Source organism: Piliocolobus tephrosceles, chromosome 5, assembly GCF_002776525.5.
Source record: "Piliocolobus tephrosceles isolate RC106 chromosome 5, ASM277652v3, whole genome shotgun sequence".
Classification (NCBI taxonomy): Eukaryota; Metazoa; Chordata; class Mammalia; order Primates; family Cercopithecidae; genus Piliocolobus; species Piliocolobus tephrosceles.
The window spans coordinates 128,854,407-128,870,564 of NC_045438.1; the positions used below are offsets into that span (position 1 = coordinate 128,854,407).

Below are 16,158 nucleotides of genomic sequence, written 5' to 3' on the forward strand. Positions count from 1 at the left end.
CCCCACCTTGGAGAGCTTGCATGCTGAGGCATAAGGAACATGTCACAGGGTTGGTGCATGTGCTAATATAAGCAAGTGCATATTTTTATAATCATCATCTTACATTTTGTCTTTGAGGTTTTGCTTTTGCTTTTGGGTTGAGAATAAGAAAGGGGTTTCCCTCTGCCCCCGTTCACTGGCTCCCACCCACCCTCCCTTTCTCAGATGCCTCTCCACTCTAAGCCTCCTGCAACCCTCAGCCCTACCTTCCACTTTGGGCTTTGCCTCAGCCAGCCGCTCCTGGAATTTCTTCTTGAAGAAGAGGGCTTGCAGTCGCTGCTGGTAGTGGTCAATCCTGTAGACAAGGTGAGCCATGTCATGAGGTATCCCACCCCTACCCAGGCCAGTCCCAGCTCCAGGAGCCAGCTCCAGCCTCCTCTTGAGCCTGCCCACCTCCGTCCCCTTCCTCTTGGCAGAACCCCACCTGCCCCAGTCCCAGCCCCACCTGCCAGAACCCCACCTGCTTGAATCCCCACCATGCCCACAGCCCCAACCTGCTCATTTCATAGAGGAAGCGGTCAGCGCGGGCCATCCGCTCAATCTCATGCTTGTGCTCCTCCAGGAGGTCAATGTCGCTCTTCTCCGGGATGAACTTGAGGAGCTGCAAAGAGCAGGCGCAAGTCACACAAGCAACAGGTGAGCAGCAGACATGGGGTGCGGGGTGTGAGAAGCTGTACTAACTCAGGTCAAGATGGGGAGGGTGCCTTGAAAAAGAGACACCCTCGTGTGGACAGATTTGTTTCATCTGCCTGAAGGGGATGACAGGGCACCCAGCTCTGAAATTCTTTTCTCTTTTTTAAAATTCAGATGTAACTGATATACAGTATTTCTTTCTTTTTTTTTAAGATAGGGTCTCACTCTGTCCCTCAGGCTAGAATGCAGTGGTATAATCATAGCTCACTGTAGCCATGACCTGCTGGGCTCAAGCAGTCCACCCACCTCAGGTCCTGAGTACCTGGGAATATAAGTGTGCAGCACATACTGGGTTAATTTTTTTTTTATTTTTTATTTTGTAAAGACAGGATCTCACTATGTAGCCCTGGCTGGTCTTCACCTCGTGAGCTCAAGAGATCCTCTCACTTCAGCCTCCGAAAGAGCTGAGGTTTACAGGTAGGAGACGCCACGTCTGGCCTAAAGTACCCTGTTCTTCAGTGTACGGCTCAATGGTTTTTCTTTCCTTTTAAACACACTTGAGGTATAATTTATATAAAATAAAATGCACCCATTTTAAATGTGCAGTTCAGTGATTTTTGTCAAATCTCCATCCATTGAATCATCATTCAGATTAAGATAGAGAACATTTCCATCCCCCAGGAAAGTTATTTTGCATCACTTCAGTAAGCCGTTCAAGTGAATATAGGCTCTCAACTGAATTCTAGGACGTTAACCAGATTTGCCTGTCCTTGAACTCATGCTGTATGCTCTCTTTTATGTCTGGCTTCTCCCCAACATAATGCCTAAGGTTCATCCATGTCATGGTTGTTTGTTTATTGCTGAGGATTCTGCTGTATGAATATACCACAGTCTACTTATTCACTTTCCTATTGACGGACAGTTGGGTTGTTCACACTTTGGGGGATTTATAAATAAAGTTGCTATAGAGTTGGCCCCTGAACAACACAGGGTTGAACTATGCAGGACCACTTGTATGTGGATTTTCTTCCGCCTCTGCCGTCCCTGAGACAGCAAGACCAACCACTCCTCTTCCTCCTCCTCAGCCTGAAGACAATGAGGATGAAGACCTTTAAGATGATCCACCTCCACCGAGTGAACAATATATGTATTTTCTCCTTTTAATGATTTTCTTTTGTTTGTTTGTTTTTTGACAGAGTCTCACTCACTCTGTTGCATAGGCTGGTGTGCAGTGGTGCTATCTCAGCTGACTGTAACCTCCGCCTCCTGGGTTCAAGCAATTCTCCTGCCTCAGCCTCCCAAGTAGCTGGGACTACAGGCAACGTGCCATCACGCCTGGCTAATTTTTGTATTTTTAGTAGAGATGGGGTCTTACCATGCTGACCAGGCTGGTCTTGAACTCCTGACCTCAAGTAATTTGTCCACCTCGGCCTCCCAAAGTGCTGGGACTAAGGCATGAGCCACCGTGCCCGGCCTTCCTTCTAATGATTTTCTTCATAACATGTTCTTTTCTCTAGCTTACTTTGTTGTAAAAATACAGCATATAATACATATAACATAAAAATACGTGTTAATTGGTTGTTTATCTTATCAGTAAGGCTTCTGGTCAACAGTAGGCAATTAGTGGCTAGGTTGTTGGGAAGTCAAAAGTTGTATGTGGATTTTTGACCGCACAGAAGGTCAATGCCTCCAGCCCCCACATTATTGAGGGTCAACTATATTCTTGTGTATTTATTTTAGTATTTGTACTCGTTTCCCTGGAGTTACACCTGAGAGTGGGATTACTAGGCAATAGGGCGGGTGTATGTTTAGCTGTAGAGTGCACTTCCAAGTCGTTTTCCAAAATAATTGTGCCACATGAGAATTCCAATTGCTTCACATCCTCGCCAGCACATGGCATTGTCAGTCTTTTTAATTTTAGCTACTCTGGTGGGTGTGTGGTGCCCCCTTACTGTGGCTGACTGTATTTCTCTGGCAACTAATCATATTGAACACCTTTTCATATGCTTATTGTCTACTTGGAAATCCTCTTTCATGAAGCGCCCTTTCAAGTATTTTGCTCATTCTTAAGTTGATTTCTTCATCATTTCTCATTGATTTGTAGAGTTCTTTGTTCTGAATATGATCTTTGTTATACGTATGTATAGCAAATCTCTTCTACGGTTTGTCTTCTCTTTTCACTCAGTAACCGTGCCCTTTGATGAACAGAAGTTCTTAATTGTAATGAAGTCCAATTGATGATGTTCTCGTGTGTGTGTCTTTCCTACGTTTCCCAAAGGATCCCCCCCAAAAAAAAAAACTGAGGGGGAAGAGATTTGGGAAAGATATCACTATTCCTCATCTGACTTTGCCTTGGAAGCCATGGGAGAACGACTCCTGGAGAACACGTAACCTTTTCCAGCTTTCCCCGAGAAGGGCTGGCCCAGGGAGGTTTCTATACACCTTCTCCCTAACTCTTCCAGCCTGATTTCTCCTTGACCCAAAAATCGTAGCCTCTCTGGGGGCTGTTGGGAAGGGGCATGGCTGCCCCTTGGGTTCAGTTCCCCTTCCTTCCCACGAGGGTCCTCACCTGCTCCAGCATGTCCTTAGCGAGGTCCTCCTGCTCATCCATCTTCAAGATGGCCTGCCGGATCTCCTCGTTAGAAAGCTTCAACCTAAGGCAAAACCCCACCTCAGTCCAGGACAGCCTTCAAACCTTCTTCTCCAAAAGGTACCACTCCGCCTTCCCTCATTCCCTAACATGGACTTGGGAATGTATTTAATAGTACTCCCCCCTCACCTCCTCTACAAAGCCTTCTTAGACTAAACTAGTATGATTCAGTCCATAAACTTGATAATGAGCATTTTAGTGTCGAAATAGAGACGTGAGGGTCTCTGTTCTCTTGATAATCCATCAGAGCTGATAGGGGCCATTTGGGAGTAAAAGAGATGTCTTCAATGTAGACCAAAGGGACAGGGCAAAGAGTTCCTGATCCTTTTCCTCCTCCTCATGCTTAAAAAATGCACAGCATCTCCACGGGAGGACAGGATTATCGGCAAGCCACTAAGAGGGCAATTTCCTGCTGCCTTCGTTCTCAGAACACAGAATCGCTCTCAGTCTTCTGACAGCGCCTCAGCTCCCACACAGCTGTCCCAAACAGTCTTGCTGTCTGGGAGATGGAGAAGCCACACAGCCCCATAGCCCTTCCCTATCCCCTCCACATGCACCCCCATTGGGAACCCTGGGGATTCAGAATTCTTTCCACCATCAAGTGGGGGAAACTGAGGCCTGGGGGCTTATGAGAGGAAAGGGGGGAGGATGTCTCAGAGGCAGCTGGGGCAGCACTAAGTATAGTATGGGAGGTGGTGCCCTCTGACCCTGGCTCAGGCAGGAGGCCCCGGTACAGAAGCTGTGCTGTTAGCGCAGATACTGCCCTGTTTGTTCTGCAGCCGCGGGAAATGCTTAGGGGCTGAGATCACGCTGCTCAATGGCCTGAGCCAAGCGAGGCCCTCCGTGGGCTTAGAGCAACTCAGCCGCCAGACGCTGACCAGGCTGGGCAAGGGCCTCGTGACTGGGCAGAGCCTGCAGAGCCCAGAAGTGCTGCTCAAGGCAGGTTCCCAGGAGACAGTTCTAGATCAATGCCCTCCCCTCCCAGGGGACAGCAGAGAGGGAGAGGCCCAAGACTGCCATCACTCCATTCCTCCGCCCCCTTTGTCCCCCAGGCATTCAACTCAACCACCTTCTTTTGCACATACTTGGAAAGAAGGATGATGCAGTTTTGGGCCCTCCGGCCGTCAATGACCGACAGCTCTTTGACCTTGCGGGAAGCCAGGTAGATGTCCTCGGTGGAGCCCAGCTCTTTCTGCAAGCAACAAGTCAAGTGGACGGTTGAGGTGTGTGTTCCCTAATCCTCCTCTTACCCACCCCGCAACAGCCACCTCCTACCAATCCAGTAATGCTCCTGGCATGAGGGGAAGGGGGAAGAAAAAGACAGGAGAGAGAGGAGTGGGGACTAATGGCTAACTTTAAGAGAAGGTATCTGAGACTTTTCCATAGGCTCCAATGGGTTGGGGAAGGACACTGAGGAATCCCCCAACCTTTCTTTTTTTTAAGAAATTATCCATTCTGGACAACAAGGGAAGGGGCTGTGCCAGTGGGTCAGGGCATGACTGATGCCTGTGGCTTTGGGCAATGTGACATAACCTACCGTGTCTCCCACAGAATCAACTCCCACTCCCACTGCCCAACCCAGAGGCCTTCCTCAGGCTTATGCTGAGAAGCTGGTTGCAAACACCCAGAGGGAACAGTTACTGACTCCTAGGGACTTTAGGCACAGCCCAAGGTGCCCAGGTAGAGAGCATCCACAAGTTCAGAGGTATGGAAACTGAGGCAGAACTCTCTCCTCTGAGTCCCAGCAGGCAGATTCCGGAGAAATCATTGATCCCACCCCACTCCTTCTCTTGGGCCCCTGGTGAGGTAGACAGGAGGCTGTCCAGTGTGCTGTTCTTGCTCTGGGAGGTCCCTCTTCCACAGCTTCAGAGGCCACCTTGCATGGTTATGTTTGTGAATTGTGTAGTGCCCACCCTGTGTGTCCTTACAGGAAAGGCTTTGGCCTGCTGGGTAAGACAGTAGACCTAGAAGCCTTCTCCTCATTCCAGGAGACATTGACCTCCACTGCTGCCAGGGGTCTATTTGATTACCTCCCTCTGCTACATTTCCTCTTTCTCTTTAGGGACCCTCTCCCATACCACCCTGTATGAATGGGGGATAAGGTAGAAGGTGGAATGGACAAGTCCTCTCTGTCTGGCCCAGTACAGAGCAGCAGCCCGGGACAGCAGTTAACAGTTGGAGTGGTCAGAGCCCCGAGAGTAACTCACCTGCTGAGAAGGATTAGTTATCAGCTCCTAGGCGGCAGCCACAGCCAACAGAGAATTAAACATGCACAACATTAGCCAAGACATTTGGGGACCCAGAAATAGCATGACAGACAGGGGGGTCCCTCAGCATCTACACTGTCCACTTTGTCCCAGTGAGACCCATGGTTGGAGACAGGCACCCATAAGCGGCACTAGACAGGAGCTGCTTCTAGCAGACATGCACTCACGGAGAAGCCAAACGAAGCTGAGATCAGGCAGCTCCTCCCCTCTGCCCAGTGGGACCACCACTCCCCAGTCAGCGCAGACCAAACCTGAGTTCTCCCACCCCAGGCTTTGCTGCCTGTTCTTCCTTTTCCTCTGCTGAAAATGTGCAGAGAGGGTAGAGGACATTCCTCCATCCTGGGATGAGTTCACCTTTCTAAATAGGGGAGGAGTCACAAATGAACGCTATCTGGAAGCTCCAGAAAGTTGTGTTTATTGAGGCAGAGGAAAGCAGGTGTCCTTGAATTTGCTCACTGTCCCTCATCTGTCCTTTGATGTACTATGGGAACTGAAGAGGCACAGCCCACACCTCTGTTCTCCCTGACACTGATGGAGTGGAAGCTACCAACTCAAAACCCGCATGGGGCATAGAGAAGACCGTGACTCCCAGGACCTCCCCCGCCCCACAACCAGCTGTGAGAGGAAGAAACAAGGTTAACACGGCCTCCGGGACCTCTCCAGTCCTGCTGCTGGGATTTCAGTCCCAGAGACTGGATGGCCCACTGAGTGACGGGAGGCAGGTGATGATTGCACTGTGTGGGCTCAGAGAGGTGAGAGGGACAGGACAGGGGACCTTTCAGTCTTAAATCTTCTCAACTCACCAAGCCGGGATGCCCCAGACCCAGTCTGTCCAAAACCCCTAACCTTCTTTCCTGACTGACCCCATCCCAGCCTCACTTCAGGGCCCTGGAGCATGGGTAGGCTGGGCCAGAGCCCTGTCCTGCAGAAAGACTCTCAAACGAGGAGGTGGCCTGCGATCACCAAGCCTGGTACGCTTGCCACACACTCCTCTGTCCTCAGCCCCACTTGCGGAGAATTGGCTCCCAGGAGCCAGTGCTCATAAGAGTTCCTTTCAGCTCCAGCAGCCTTAGCTGCCAACCTGACATGGGCATGGGGTTAAAAATGTCTCCTGGAATTAGGAGTAGAGAATCTGATGCTGTGGGCACCCACATGTAAACAAACAATCATCTGGCCAGAGCCCTAGGAGCGGCTGCATGTGTCCTCGGTCATCCACAGATCGGGGCTGGGCAGAAAGTGAGCTAGGGCACCCTCTCCAGCTCAGTGGGGAGCCAGGCCACAGCAGCCAGCCATTGCCAGGACCCACTCATTGGCACCCGGGGAAACCCTCGAGACTGAGGTCCTAGGCTAAGTAGAGAAAACAAGGAAGATGGTAGCCCAGCCCCAAGAGGGATCAGTCCCTGTGGGGCGGGGCCAGAGAGAAAGCAATTCCCTGAGGCTTCTAAGCTGGTCACTCCCTAAATTGACTTAGAAGGAAGGCCCCCTGCTGTGCTAGTTACCATGCGGATTCCTGGGCCCCAGCTCATCTCCTGAATCACATTCATTTGAGGGTGAGGTCTGAGAAGCAACCCTTTTGGCAATCCCCACAGGTACTCGGCACAGTTTGAGATTCCCACCTCAGAAACGCCCTGCGTTCTGGCAGCAACTCACCCCATACTTTCTCTGTGAGTGGAGGACCAGACTTGCTGGCAGCCACCTGCACAGAGAGCCTTGAGAGCAATATCCAAGGCCTCCCCAAGCCCAGCCCCAGCCCCAGCCTCAGCCCCCTGAGTGATGTGGAGCAGCACCTTCTGCCTTCCTTGCAAGGCAACATCCCCTGCTCGGTCTCATAGAGGTGTTGACAGACAAAATGTGGTGGAAAAGTGGTTTGAGAAGTGATTATGCCTTCTAAGCCTAGTCCCTGCATCCTGGGCCAGAAAGAGCAAGGGTTCACAGTGGTCAGGCCTTGTGACTCTACCTCCGATGCTCCAGGATGGAAGAGAGAAATGGACAAAACACCATTTCAATACTTGGTGTATAAATATGAACCATAATACAAGGATGTTTCCCCCTATAGCCTGTGCACCTCTACTTCATACCTATATCCTCGGCAAGAATAAAATCATCACCTCATAAAGAATAAAATCATTCAGTATACATGAGAGGAAGGAAGGGAAGGAGGAAGGGAAGGAAAGGAAAGGAAAGGCAAGGCAGGCAGGCAGGCAGAAAGAAAACAAGCTGAGGTTTGGGTTCAAGGGTATGGTATATGGAAGTTAAAACCCAAGAGGCCAGAGGGTATAGGGTCTTACCTGGTGCCTCTGATAGGCTGAAAACATCTTTTCAAAATCCTGTAGGTCCAGAATCCGAAATACCTGCATGTCATCAATCTCATTCCATACGGTGCCAGGGACACGCGCCTAAGATTCAGGGTAGGGAGAAGACCCCATGGTTGGTCCAACTCCGTCATGGAGATGCCCCATGCCTCCCTAACCCCACTTATCTCCCAACTGCACATACTACAACGACCAGGATTTCAGACCTTCAGAAGGGAGTCGGTTGCTCCCCTCAACCTCCAACTCTCTTGAATACTATGCTCCAGGGTACAATCCCCTTCTCCTCCCTTGTGCATGGAGCCACATGTAAGCATGTTCTAGAAATCACTGGGGGTGCTGGGGGGATGGGTAGGCAGTAGGAAAGGGGGTGCACTTCACTTTTTCCAAAAGCAAAGTCAGAAGCTGCACTCTCAGGGTACTTCACACAGGCCCACTCCCCCTAAAGGGCAGGGTGCCTGGGAGTCACTCCTGTCCTTGGCTGCCATCATTGGAAGATTAAAGCCATACGTATTTGTGATCCTTAAAGCTGCAGCACTGACTGTATTTATGTATCTCAGATGGTTGTTTTCTTTCCCAAGGGTCTTCTTCCCACTTTCCCAGATTCTCAGAAAGTGGACAAATACCAAAGTTTGGGACCTGGCACCTGTAGTGACACTGCTGAGACCAGCAAGACTCTGCCACAATTTCCCTTTGGTCACACCCAGGGAGGGTGTTACTATCCTTTACAACAGGGTTTTACATTCCAAGACCTCTCCATTTAGGCCTTACCCCATCTCTGTGTAGGACCTTTGCACTAGGGTCTGGAAAGGAGCTGTTAGCCAAGCCAAGCCACAATAAATAAATAAATAATAAATAAATAAATAAACAAACAAACAAACAAACCTGGAAGTCTCCTAGCACCCTGCTGATGGCCCAGAGCACAGCGAGCCAAGCTCCTGACAGCGCATTCCAACCTTCCCCTCCCAGGAATCCCCACCTCATCTAGAGCTTTGCTGTCCTTCAGTATAGAATCTCTCTGCCTTCCTCTACCTAGAGCACAGCCGGGGGAACCTTGTTTAATGCCTCCTCTTCCTCTTTCTCCCTACAACTCCCCCTCAGAAAGACTTGGAGAGAGAAACATACCTTTCACTCACTGTTATTTTCTTAAACTCTGGAAAGGGGAGGCTAGGCCAGAGTCAGGGGGTGGGGACATTCCTGTGGCCTTCTGAAGGCCAGGGACCCTCTCGTGGAATGCGGCTGGGAAGCTTGGAGCAGCAAGGGATACAGGCAGCTGGCCAACCCCAACACAGATGCATTCTTTTCATGGCAGAAACAACCGCTGTGTATGAGTGTATGTGTGTGAGCATGTGTGTGCTCACAGAAGCACGAGTGGGGTAGGGGAAGGGACTAGGAGAGGAGTCGGGCTTCTGGAAAGGGGTGTGTGGGAGGCAAAGAGAAGATGAGAAGGGAATGGAATCAGGGAAGGCAGAGACGGAGCTGGCTGAAGCAGCGTGCAGCCGGAGTCTAATCTGCCTGCAAAGGTAAAGCTTCCCATCCTTCTCTATTCTTGGTGAGGCTGGGGTAAGAAGAAACGGGCTGGAGAGACAGAGCTGGCTGTTCCACACTGGGAAGAATTTCCCATGAGACAGCCGACTAAGTTCAGGCTCTGTCTCTCTCTCTCTCTCTCTCTTCAAGGAAGTATAACTGAGGTCCGGAACCAGAAAGCGGTAAGTCTGTTCCTAACATTCCCTACATGTTGACACTCACCGCGTTGCCCTGATGTGCCCACCTTGCATAATTCTCGAATTTAATTTTCTCACCACTCTGGCCAAGAGCCCATCATCTCTAGTCTAGACTCCTGGGACTTCTGCCCGCTGGAGATATCCTTCACATGCCAGGGAAAGCTTTCTCAAAAGCATGTTTCGTTGTTTCCCCCGTGGTGCACTGCCTTTGGGGTCAGGCAGGCCTAGCCTGCTGACATTCCCAGCCCTACCATTTTGTGGGACTGTGGGAAGATGGAGGGATGAGATTTTTCTCCCATGTCACATAAAAGGAAACTGAGTCTCCATGATTTTTTTTACCTCACCAAGTTGATGTGAGAATTAAGTGAGATAACATACTTCCAACATACATGGTAGGGCCACTAATAATAACCTATTATACGAAGACTTTCTATATGCCAGTCACTGTTCCAAGTACTTTGTATGTAGGAAGTCAATTAATCCTCACAGCAATCTCTATTTTTTTTCAAGCCGGAGTCTTGCTCTGTTGCCCAGGCTGGAGTGCAGCATGTAGCAGTGCAATCTTGGCTCACTACAACCTCCGCCTCCCAGGTTTAATTATCCTGCCTCAGCCTCCAGAGTAGCTGGGATTACAGGCGTGTGCCACCATACCTGGCTAATTTTTGTATTTTTAGTAGAGACGGGGTTTCGCCATGTTGGCCAGGCTGGTCTCAAACTCCTGACCTTGTGATCTGCCCGCCTCGGCCTCCCCAAATGCTGGGATTACAGGTGTGAGCCACCGCATGGCTGCAGTCTCTTGAGATGGACATTATTATTGCCCCATTTACAGATCAGGAACCTGAAGCTCAAATGATTCCATAACCTGCCCCGTCACACAATTAAAAGCTTGGGATTGGGGTGATAAGTTCTCAAATGTTATTTAAAAGTCTTTCACCTTTCCCTACTTCTCCAAATGTCCCCCACTGTCTATTCCAACAAACCCACACTCTCCAGTATAGAAATGAGACTCTGGCCTGCTCTGGGCCCCTGGGGAATCTGTGTAGACTTTACTATTACAGGACCCAGAGAAACTCCTGAGCACACAGCTTCATATGATGAAAATGTTGCAAAAATATTACTGGCTTTGGCTGTCCTTCCTTCATCATTGATGTGCACGATAACTTTTTATTACATCTTTAAAATCTTACATTATAAATTGTGACAATAGGAGACAAAAACGTTATTTCTCTTTTTACCACAATACAAAACAATGAACCTTTCTGCACAGCCTGCAGCCTTTGGTTCTGCAGAGCAGTTGGCCTACTCATGTGCAGTTTGTCTTTCTGGCTCACCTCATGGCCACAGAGCACCCACAGGGTACAACTGTGCAGTGCACCTGTCACCAACCTCAACAATCTTGCTTTGAATGCTGCTAACAGGTGGCTCTAAAGCTTAAGTAACTCAGATTGGAGATGTTATCAGAGGCCCAGGAAACTACAAATGGGCTGTGTTCACACTTCATCTTTCCACCTAGATTATAAAGCCAGAGGCAGAGGGAATTTTCGAGATCATCTCACACATGAGCAAACTGAGATACAAGTTGAGTGATTTACAGAGGTTGTACCGCTAAAGCCACACTTGGGTTGGTTAGAGCCTCACCCTTAACTCATCCCAGGCTCTCTAGGTGTTTCTTTGAACACGCTTCCTAATTTGGCAGATCCTAAGCTCTGAGAGGACAATGGCATTTTCTTACTATTCATCTACCTGGTCTGCCATTAGAAGTAGAGCCCTAATAGACAGCTGACCACCTACTTAGCAATCTTGCATCTCTTGACTCTGCATTTGAGCTCACTGAAGCTCAAACACAATGGTATAGTTATGAGTTCACCAAGAGCTAGTCCAACAGGCCCATAGGATAAAGGTCAGTGTGGAATCCATTCATCCCAGCTTCAAATCCCAGTGAGCCAGCCTAACTGAAACCAGTTACCATGCAGGTGTTTACCTCAAGGACAAAGCTAGTCCTCCTAATAGGACTGCCATTGTGCAGAACCAGAGGCAGGGCTTGGTCCAGGCTGGAACTGGCCTTCGATTGCTAGAGGTCTAATGCAACCAAGGGCATCTGTACTCTATGCTCATGAGAGTCCCACAGAGGAATCGACCCCCACCTGTGGTTCTGGGATTGGTGATTATTAGTGGATAATACTCATTAGGGTCTCTCACTGCTGGTCCAGACATGAGGCCAGTGTGTGTAGCTTCCCCCAGGAAGATGTCAAAATGGATATGTCTCGCCATCAAATTCTTTAGTCCTTTGTATACATTGCCCTGATCTTTACCAAAACCTAGATGCTGGCCCAAGCTCTTTGCTTATTTTTCCATCCTTTCCTGCAAATGGACCCTGTCCTTGAATTCTACTCAGTGTTTGTCTTGCCTGTAACTCCATTAACCCTGGGCAAACACAAATTCCATTTGTAGACGACTTTGTCAATGTGAGCATTGCCCCATGCCAAGCGTCTCTCCCAGGGTAGGTGTTCTCCCCATGGACCATGAGGTGCCTGGCACAGAAAACCCACTTTGTACATCCACATGACTGCCCTTACCCGCCACCAAAGAAAAGACCTGGAGTGGAGATTTGCAAACAAGGGGCAGGTGGTCCCTGAGGCTGACTACCCTACTGTAGAAGAATGGGCCCGCCAGCCCCTTCCCAGATGCTCACCTCATTCAGCTTCACCCAGTTGAAGGACTTCAGCGGGTGGGAGGGCTGGGGGACACGCTTTTTCCTGAGTGGGACGTCACTGCTGGGGTAGGGGTCCTGAGGGAGGGGCAGGCCCATGCCGAGGCAAGGTGGGGCACCTGGGGGAGTCGGGGGTCCCCCGGGAGGAAGGGGTGGTGGTGGTGGAGGGGGACAACAGGCGAAGGGCAGAGGAGGAGGGGGTGGAGGCAGGTCACTGGTTGTCATTGAGGAAGACAAGGTGAGTGGGCCCCCAGGGGGTGGTGGGGAAGATACAGGGCCTGTCTGTGAGGAAACAGAAAAATTGCAAGGACAAAGCCATTAGCACCGATGCCATTTAGGTCTCCCACCTTGATTCCTCTCCTTACTCCTAGTCTCCTTCTATACTAGACCCCAAATCCTACCCTTACCTTCTACACACATTTGGCCCCATTTTCTCTCTCTGCATCCAAACATCTAACACATACAAACACACACCACCATCCCCACAGACAGACACAAAAGTCACACACACAGGCAGTGGACAATCAGAGTCATAGCCATCACAATGCAACAACAGGATAGATCTGTGCAGTTGTGTAGGTTACTGACTGCACAAGGTCTCCAGCTGAGAGAGGGAAGTGGATCCAATTCCAGCTGCACTCTGCTGTCCAAGGTGTGCTTCCTGGGACAGTGTCACCCAGAGGAAGGGACATTATTTTTCTAACTAACACACAGGTGCCACCTGTACAGCCTCGAGGGTCTCTTCTATCCTGGCCCAAGGTCTCCATCTCTCTTCTCCCTCATACTGGGGTCCTTGGCCTTTCCCACACCTGCTCTGGCCACCTGTCCTGAAGCCCAGAGTCTTGGCTCAACTATGTAAAGGGGGAGATGTTTGCGTACTGAGAGTTCGCTGAGCTGGGCTACCAGCTCTGCCACTTGTCCCCGAGCCTGGCGCAGCTCCTGGGACTCCCGGGCCAGCTTGTCCTTCATTTTGTTCAACGTCCGCATCATCTCTTCCTTCTCCAACGTCTTTGTCTCGCATTCCCGTTCCTTCCTCTCCAGACGGCTCACAAGCTCCATATGTTCTGGAATGGGGGTGGGACAGGAGAGGAAACAGGAGAGAATGTGAGTAATGTGGCCCCTTCCCTGGAAGGACATGGAGTTACAGGCTGGGCAGGGGAAGGGCATGTGGAGTGGACAGCAGGCTTAGGCAGAACCCCTCACCTTTCCGGAACTTCTCTGCCTGGTCTCGCCACTGTTTCACTTCGTTCTCGTTGATGAGCCTGGCAGGGCATAGAGGGAAGGGGCAATGTAATTGTTGACCATTGACTCACAGCTTCCCAGGAGACATCATCTCTCTATCCTCCAGGTGGGGACCCTGGTCTCCAGTCTGTCCAGCCACATCAAGGAGGCTAGGATTTAGACTTCCCAGGTGTCTCTCCAGGCCCCCTGCCCCATTCACATTATGTGTCTGTGGAGACCGTGAGAGAAAAGACCTTTAGATACCTTATAACCTGGCCCCTTTGTGATACAGCTGGAGCTACTGAGGCTCAGAGAACAGGGGTAGATTAATTAATGGTAGAACTAGGACTGGACCTCAGGCCCCCAAGAGTTGTATCATGACTTGCACCTCCTTGTAAAAATAGGTTTACCTTTAAAAGAGATCAAAATATTGGCCCTACCATGGTCCAGGTTTCCAAAGACCAATGTGTAAGAGCAAGAGACATCACCCACACCAGCAATACAGACTGAGTGTGTTCAGGGTGACACAGACGACAGCCTTGTTCATGCCAAGCTCTTGAAACTGTTCAAATTCAGCTTTTACCTTGACACCAAGGCCTAACAGAGGTGAAATCCCAAAACGAGATCCCGAGAATCATTTCCTTTACAAATCTGAGAATGTGGAAGAGTTAGACCCCTGACTTTTAGACTCACGACACAGAGAACAGAATATGGAGAGGGAGATATTTGGTGAAGACATTTCTTTGAAGAGGGCCACTGCTATTATCCCCAAGATGCTACCTCCTTCATCACCATCCAGGGAAGGGGTTCCTTTGGGCCCTCTCCTAGAGTTTTGATTCATGTTCCCTGAAGTTGGGAGGGAGGCAGGGTAGACTGGGGCCCTACTTGGAGCCAAGCAAAGCCCTGGGATCAAAAGAAAGAGAACATTGCTGTGCGCGGCCCTGCCAGCACTCCTAGAGTTTGTTGGCACAAGAGATTGCATGTTGCCCATGGGTCAGATTTAAGCCTTGTGGAGTAACTGGGGTGTGGTTATTACAGTCCCATGCAAGGGGAGCTGTTTCCACCTGAGCGAAAAGTGGGAACATCTACACCATAAGTCTACAGGCACTGGACTGCCAGGGAACCAGGGGCTGACGGAAGGGCTGGAAGCAGCCAGCCAGCTGGAACAAAAATCTGGCATGGCCAGCGAGCTAGGTTTTGTAGTGAGAGGCACCCAGCAAGGAACTCCTGAAGATTCCAGGAACACACTGATGTCTTTAACCATATGCCAAGGTGAGAGAGCAGGGAGCCTGTTTACTAAATTACCTTATCAAGTAAGACCTTTTCCCTTTTTCCTTCCTATCCCCAGGCTGCCCCTTCAGAGGGTCAGATGGGTTAATAGAAAGGAGGGGTGGGAGATAGAAGGGGTTACAGGGTAAACAGAACAGAGAAAAGGCAAATATCACACACAGACATATGTGCACACATACGCATGCATACATACACACCCATTCCAGTTTCCTGGCCCTAGCTGGTGGAGGAGAAAGATTTAAGGCTAAATCGTGTCTAGAATGTCATGATTCTTGTCCTCCTAGTTGTAGATTTCAGACTGTGTTGCACTTGAAAGTGATCTTAGGACTTCTGTTACCCAAGAAGGGGTAAAAACTTCATTGGACCTGAGGAGTGTCTAATCCTCTAGCAGTGGAAAAGACTGCCTACTAAATAGCATAATGAATTAGTGGGAAATAAAACTAAAGTTACCTTTTGATCACTTTCCCAGTTGCACTCGTCCAACATACCAATTAGGATTTTAACTACATCAACATCTGACTATGCAAATGAAAACAGTAGCAAGAATAGCTGGAAAATAATTGTCTACTTGGCTTTGGAATGCAACATAAAATGAATTGAGAGCCAATTTATCTCCTTTAAGGGCAAGTGGCTCAAACTCATACTGAAAGTTAAGTAAAAGCTTAAAATTAAAAATTAGTACATTAATGTAAGGCCTTCTTATTAACTGATATAAATTTAAATTTGTTTCTCTGTGTTTCTCTATCCAAGGTCAATAAACTATGGTAAACCAGAAGGCCTTAGGCACTGACAACCTTATCCAGCAACCTCATGATTGAATGGTCAGGTTCTACGTCAGTGGTCAGCAAACTTTCTACAAAGAGCCACAGTAAATATTTTAGGTTTTACACACCATGCACAGTCTCTGTCACTTATACTTGTGTGTTTGTTGTTTAAAATGTAAAAATTATTATTAGTTCATGGGCCATACACAAATAAGCTGGAGGACTGGAGTCAGCCCATGCACAATAGTTTGCTGACCCTCGTTCTATGTTAATGTGTTTAAATTCCCCATCTATCCAACCCATGCAGTGGATCGTTGAGGGTCGAGAACATGCCCAGTACACCTGTGCTGGCTGTCCAAGACAATAATCACTAGCCACGTGTCATGTGGCTAATTTAAATGAAACAACCTTTAAGGTTCAGTTCCTTGGTCATACTAGCCATGTGTCAAGTACTCCATAGCCACATTGAACAGTAACGAAATGGCACTTTTTTCATTAGCTTAGAGAGTTCTGTTGGACAATACTCCCCAAGACTCATTTGGGGATGACTG

General features: G+C 49.2%; 1 protein-coding gene across 2 annotated transcripts in view; it reads right to left on the minus strand.

Moving 5' to 3' along the window:
- The window catches only part of DAAM2 (dishevelled associated activator of morphogenesis 2), a 114,264-nt gene that overhangs the window by 12,735 nt on the left and 85,371 nt on the right, over positions 1-16,158 (minus strand). For both annotated transcript variants that reach the window (XM_023212724.1, XM_023212723.2), the window contains exons 12-19: positions 13,536-13,594; positions 13,212-13,396; positions 12,315-12,614; positions 7,878-7,985; positions 4,408-4,514; positions 3,242-3,326; positions 534-640; positions 246-334 (exon numbers count right to left, since the gene is read on the minus strand). In XM_023212724.1, coding sequence (XP_023068492.1) covers positions 246-334; positions 534-640; positions 3,242-3,326; positions 4,408-4,514; positions 7,878-7,985; positions 12,315-12,614; positions 13,212-13,396; positions 13,536-13,594 — 1,040 coding nt within the window. The remainder of the gene's footprint in view (positions 1-245; positions 335-533; positions 641-3,241; positions 3,327-4,407; positions 4,515-7,877; positions 7,986-12,314; positions 12,615-13,211; positions 13,397-13,535; positions 13,595-16,158) is intronic.